Raw genomic sequence first — 6,716 nt, 5'->3', positions numbered from 1 at the left:
TTGTTAACAAATAATAAGTTAGTTTCAGTAACAAAATAGACGCGTACTGAATTAACATAGTGAGCAGAACACTACAGTTTCAAGCAGTTTAAGTAACCAAACAAAAGAAAATGTGCAACAAAGTAAGCTTGAAATGGACATTCTTTTTTTGACAGTCTAAACTAGCATTGCTTTTAAAATTTTATTTTAAAAAATATGAATCATTCTTCACTGTATCAGTTTCACTGAAACTAGCATAAAATAAGCAGCATTTTTACTGATAAACTAAAACTAGCACGTTTTTAACTTTTAAAAAATAAAACCTGGAGCATGTTTTTAATGCACCGGTTTTTTTTCTCTAAAAAGCATATCAGTTTTTCTGTTAAACGCACAATTTTACGTCATCACGTTAAAATAACTAACTTGGTGTTACCTCAGTCATTAGTTTGTTACGAAAACAAGTAAATTAACATGGTGTTTGGATGTAATTGCTTTTACGACATTTGTAGTAACCAGTATAGAAAGCAGATTTACTTATTTTTATTTTAGTTTGGCATTAAATTTTTATTTTGTATCCTTATTGCATCTTTTGTTAATTTGGAATATTACAGTCGCGTTTGTGGTTAAGCATTTAGTTTATAATTTCAAGTTTCTGTATTACCAATCTATTAAAATATTGATTTGAGTTTGTTTAAAAAATAATAGCTCAATACTTTTGATAGATAAGAAAGTACGTTATGTTTAAAAGAAAATACTAATATATGTATTCTGTTTTGATAGAAATAAGTTTAGCAAAATTTTATTTTTCAAGCAAGACATCATTTTAGTGATAATTGTTTTAAATTTTGATAGATAAAAACGTTTTGTTTTACAATAAGAATTTTAAAAAGTTCAAAACTAAAAAAGCAGTTATTGTTGGATTTGATCTTTTGAATTTATAAATAGCGTGCATTTTTGAACTAAGACAAAGTTTCTTCAAACTAGTTGTAATTGCAGAAATTTAGTCTTTTGTTAAAACTAAAAAAGGAAAACTGTTTTAGATAAACAAACTAATAAACATAAGCACATCAGTCGGTTATGATGTGATAAGACCATTACATGCTGACTATCTCACCGAGAGAAGCCATACAATAAGCAATACAGTATATGTAAACACATCTGTGCTTAGTTATGTAACTTCAGCCCATATACCAACACATTGAAATCTATACTAAGTTTAAAAAGATATATACAGCTGTTTTTTATTAGTTTTCGAAAAAGCTATTCAATAAATGAGCTGTTTTTTATATATCTAATAACTAAACCAGGTTTTTGTATAATAACCATGAAAAGGCACCAAAAAACAAAATTTATAACAGTCATCGGAATGATAACAACTATCGGATTTTGCTTCATTCAATCCAGCCTTTACTACTTAGAAACTTTTAACTTTATTAACAAACTCTACTTCGACGTAAGTTAAAAGTTTTTAAATTTAAATTTTTAATGTTTGTTGAAAAACTTATTTTAAAAGACAAACATTTTATATAACAAAATTTAAATAAGTTAAAAGCAAATTTATCTTATACTCATTATAACGATTAACAATTTTCTTAGTAAAAATTTTTTTATAGTAACTTTATAAACAATTAATTTTTAGCAGTCTATTTCTAAATATTATATTACATTTTTTTTCTAACAGGATGACTTTATTTTGGAAGGAAATGAAAACGTTAGTTACTAACCTAGTTTCATACAAAACACCTATTAGTTCAACATATACTTTAAACCTGTTTATACAAGTTTTTATAAAGCTTTTAAGGTTTAAAAAACACACAAACAGAATCAATTTTATAATTTATTAGAATGAGTTGCTGGTCATTATACTTGTAGTATCTTTAGAAAAACAGATGTTTATAGTTTTATTACGTATTTCTGCTAAGTAGTAAAGAGTAAACAACGTGCGTTATAAGCTGAAACAGCTTAACAGGGTGTAAAATTTGATTTTATTTACTTGATAAAACAACACTTATGTACGTGTGTACTATGCACAGACTTATAAATCAATAAGTTTTGTTGAAAGGTGGCTAAGCAAACATGCTTATCGCGAAAAAACAAATATTGCATTTGAAAATTAAGTTATGTTGTTTACCAAACCAGCATTTTGTTTACTATTTACATATAATGTTTATACAAAAGGATTTTAAAGGCAATGGTTTTTTTAATTTTTAAAGCTGATCAAAAAATAAATGGCGAAGACTATCCATAAAAATTTGAGTGGTTTAAGTAAATGAAAATAAACAAGCGTTTAGTATTTTGTATTAAAAAAACTACTGATTTTTATATAACATTGTGGTTTGTTTCATAGAAATAAATATTAAACAAATTAATATGTGGTTTGATTCTAAAGTTTTCTAATTTGATTATTACGTTTTATTGTAGTAGAAGATACTGACATAAACACAACTTATACGTTTAGTATTTTATATTTTATAAAATTTTATAATAAGATTTATTATGTAGTTTTTTTTTTAGGATTGGAACTTATATAAATATAGAAAACAAAATACTAAAATTTTACTTTTTTCAAGTACTGCAAGTACAATTGAACCCTAAGAAAAAGTAATACTTACAAAAAAACTTTACGTAAGAATATTAAATCTAAACACCAGAACAAACATTGTAATAAATAATCTTTTTTACTTAATTTTCTCCCGTTTGTATATTATCATTAAACAAACACATTTAAGCAGTAATAAAAAATATCTACTATTAAAAATGTTTACTATATAAAATATTACTATTACCTAATTTAAAAAAAAAACTTAAATTTACAAAAACATTTCAAAAGTAACGCTTTTTTTAATTTTCAAAAGTGATCAGAAAATTAATGGCGACGACTGTACACAAAGGTTTGAGTAAGTGAATGACAATAGATAAGAGTTAAGTTTTTAATGTTAAAAAAACTACTGATGTTTTTAAAACATTAAAGATTGCTCCATAAAAATAACTAGTAACACAGTTAATGTCTGTTTTTATTTCAAAATATTCTTATTTAATTGATATTTTTTATTATAAATGCAAAAAAAAAGACATTTTATAAATTTATTCGTAAAATAGTTTAGATCTTTAAACTTTGTGAAGTAAGGCTTCAGTAATAAGTATTTTTAAAGGTTGAAACTTGAAGAAAAAAAATATATATACACGTTAATTTTTCTTTTCTCAAGTATTGAAAGTGTAATAGAACAAACCGAAAAAGTAGTATTCTTATAAAAAAGATATTACGCAAGAATGTTACATCTACAAACCAGTATAAACATTGTAAACATCATTTTTGATCTTCCTTCCTCTATGTACACTAAAGTTAAAGCAAACACATTTAAGTAGTAACAAAACATTTCAATAAATACAACCTTATTTAATTGTTTACACAGTTTTTGAAAGCTATAAAAAATATTGAAAAGCCAAAAAGACAATTAGTAAAGGAAAAGAATAAAAAGACCTTTGAAGTTTAAAAAAAATATATGTTTAAAACTTTTTAAGTACAACTCATTTAAATGATAGATAATATTTAGATAACAGATGTTAACCCAATAAAGTACAGTTTTATCAACAAAATAATTTCAGATAATAGTTTATTGGTATCGTCCTTGGGGAAGCCCCGTTCATAATAAATTGGGGTCAGAATGTGGTGGCTGCATGGTTACTGACAGCAGAAGGAGGGTTTGTAACAATCTAACTTTAACTACATCATTTTTGACTCAAATAGCCAAAAATTGTTGCTGTTTCTAAAACGTGTACAAATTGTGTGTATAACATGATATGTAGTTTGCTAACAAGGCTTATTTTACATGTTTCAACCTAAATGATACTTGTATTTTAAACTATGAAGCTTCTTTTTTTACATGTCATAAAAATTTAAAATATTAATATAAACAAAGCTAATAAAGAATATTTTAAACTTAACTTTGAAAATTTTAAGCACATATTTTCAATATTTTTAAAATAATTTTAACAGATGGAAGATAAAGCAACTAAAGCTGTTGTATTTCACTACCAAGAACTAGACTCAAGAGATTTGCCAAGAAAACAAAGGTTATCATTAAGTTTAAACTAATATAGACAAATAACAAAACATATATCTTATTAGAAAACGCAGTTGGTGAATTTTACTTTGATATTTAATTATATGACTTTTTAAGTATAAAGTTGATTTTTCTTAAAAAAAACCGAAAACTGTGAGGATAAGATAAGTTTTTTCTCAAAAATAGTAAAAAAAATTTATTGTATAAATAAGTTGGATTTTAAAATATGATCTATTAGAATAAATTAACTTAAATCATTGCGCCTAATATAATCACAAATATTTTACAATTTTTTATACTAGTTTCATGTTGAAATAAGTCGTATTAATAATTGATGTATGCGTGTTTTAAAATGAATAACTTAAAAAAGTAACTTTTAGAAATTTAGACATAAAATTTGATTTCGCTATTATTACAATAAAACTATTTTTTAAAGGAATAAAAGTTTTTCATTCATTGTTTGTTAATTTAAACTTCACTCATTGTTACCTAAGGAATAGTTTTTAATTTTATTTGACTTGAATTGTATTTCAACAAAATAAAAAGAGAGAAACAGTTTAAATTTATGAAATTTAGATTAAAAAAAAATACCCATAGAAGACTTTTGTAAATGGCCTCAAAATAAATGAAACTTATGGTGATAGTGATTAACTTAGCATAATTTTAGGCGGGCAGACCAATACTACATATTTTATTCATTGGAAAGCCCAGCTTATGTGAAATATGAAAAAGGAAGCTTGAAAAATTACGACGAATACTTTAATTTAACTATGACCGTAAGGTTTCAATACTTTTTGTTGTTTTAGATCATTGATTTGTTTCAATTTTTATGTTAGAAAATAATACTTAAAAATACTTCTAGTAGTCTGTGCTTAACACTTCAACAAATCATGCATTTTGATACTTTTAATTGCAATTTTTATTTAAAAACATTTTTACTAAATTAACACTACAAAATTTAAAATATAAATTAAACTTTTTTTAATTCTCTTACTAACTTTGTACTTATCTTTCTAGAAGAGACGGAGATATATATTATCCCTACCACAATATGTACGATATCGCAATGCAAGTAAAACAGAAAAACAAAAGCTTAGAAGAAATAAGGAAAAATAAGAAAAATTTAGCCACATGGTTTGCAACCAACTGTGGATATACTGAAGGTGCTAAGAAGAGGTTTAATCTCGTGCAAGAACTGGTTGATATGGGACTAGATGTGGACCGTAGGTTGAACTTAAATTTTATCTAATAAATATTGGTTATTTAATTTTTTAGTTCTTTAGTAAAGTCACAATGTGTAATGTAGAGTATATAAGAGTTATTACAAAAAGTATAAAATATAAATAACTTCAAAATTCAAATTTTCTGTAGGGATACTAAAATTAATGTTTTGTAAATATTTAGTCATTATGATAAAAAAGCATTTTATTTACTAAACTTAACGATAAAATATTAACAATTTTAAGGGGATCATGTTTTCCTGACGCCCCTGTTGTGAGCCCACGTCAAGAATATATGGGGAAAGTAATGCTGGGTTTTATATCAAAGTATAAATTCTACCTCGCATTTGAAAATGCTCACATGTGCAAGGATTACATCACTGAAAAGTTGCACAAAAACTGTTTCTTAAGTGGGACTGTACCTATTATCTATGGTGCACGTAAGGTAGTTTTGTTGTTTGTATACCTTTGATAGGTTAAATTTCATTAAGCAAGCTTTTTAAAAAGGTTTCACGATAGTTTAAATACACATAGCACTATTAATGATCTACCGGGTCTAACCGGTTTCAAGTTAAGATCTGGCCAGTTATGGATACAATTTAAAAACTAATAAATTTAAAAAGGCAATACTCAGCCGAATCCGGTTACTGAATTTGGTAGTTTACCAATCACTATGCTTAATTATATTTGCTCAAGTTCATTTGAAAACTAAGCTTGAAGTTGTAAACATAACTAGAAATACTTATTGTGCTTATATTAAAACTTTGCAAAGTACTGAAGTAAATAAAAATTGTAGCAAGACTACGAAGCGGTGATTCCGAAGAAAAGCGCCATTTTCGTCGACGATTACGCCGACCTGGGACAATTGATCGACCACATCAAGTACCTGGACAAAAACGACACCGCCTACATGGAGTACTTGGAGTGGAGACTGGACGACCCGAAGAAGTTTTACGGGTACAACATGGCGACGGGGGAGTGCGAACTTTGCTTGAAGTTGACAAAGTCGTCAGGTGGGGAGGGGAAGAAGTTTGCGAACGGAAGAAGAGAACTGCCGACGAGTAAGATTGTCAAGTCGCTTGATGAGTGGATTTACAATGAAGAAGATGAAGAGTGTCTTCTGTGATCTTGTTGAGAAGTTGATAACAATCTTAACTGTTTAAAGTTGAATGTTGGTTAAGCTGTAAACTTCAGTTGAATTGAATTAGTTATAGTTTTGAAAACTTTTGTTTTCGGTTATATATAAACCAAAAATGTTCGTTTTAGTTTGTTTTACCTGTTAAGTGCTCAAAACGTTTCTACCAAAGTTATGCAAACAAGTTAAAACCATTTATTATTTTTCATTAATAAAGCAGTTTTAGAAAAATGAAGATTGAAATACCAAAAGCTAAAGAGATCTTATTAAATACTAAAGTTCGTATTTTCTATAAACACTTTTCATTACATAAAAATG

At 26.3% G+C, this 6,716-nt stretch overlaps 1 protein-coding gene across 1 annotated transcript; it reads left to right on the top strand.

Annotated features, from left to right (window-relative positions):
• Window positions 1-1,303: 1,303 nt before the first annotated feature.
• On the top strand, window positions 1,304-6,389 carry LOC145829055 (alpha-(1,3)-fucosyltransferase fut-5-like). The gene is made up of 7 exons (XM_082936793.1): window positions 1,304-1,432; window positions 1,661-1,690; window positions 3,586-3,681; window positions 4,700-4,824; window positions 5,061-5,270; window positions 5,510-5,708; window positions 6,060-6,389. Exons 1-7 carry the CDS (start codon window positions 1,304-1,306, stop codon window positions 6,387-6,389), a joined length of 1,119 nt encoding a protein of 372 aa, XP_082792919.1.
• Window positions 6,390-6,716: the final 327 nt, after the last annotated feature.

This window comes from Thalia democratica, chromosome 2 (assembly GCF_965202585.1).
Source record: "Thalia democratica chromosome 2, ktThaDemo2.hap1.1, whole genome shotgun sequence".
Classification (NCBI taxonomy): domain Eukaryota; kingdom Metazoa; phylum Chordata; class Thaliacea; order Salpida; family Salpidae; genus Thalia; species Thalia democratica.
Note: the sequence above shows the minus strand (reverse complement) of the source record. Positions and strands in the feature narration are given on the sequence as shown.

Bases quoted from the DNA above. Each gene is read 5' to 3' on its own strand.
- LOC145829055 (XM_082936793.1), top strand. From the start codon at position 1,304: ATGAAAAGGCACCAAAAAACAAAATTTATAACAGTCATCGGAATGATA. The intron at 1,691-3,585 runs GTTAGTTACTAA...AAATAATTTCAG, and splicing joins TTTTGGAAGGAAATGAAAAC to ATAATAGTTTATTGGTATCG. The intron at 5,709-6,059 runs GTAGTTTTGTTG...TAAAAATTGTAG, and splicing joins TTATCTATGGTGCACGTAAG to CAAGACTACGAAGCGGTGAT.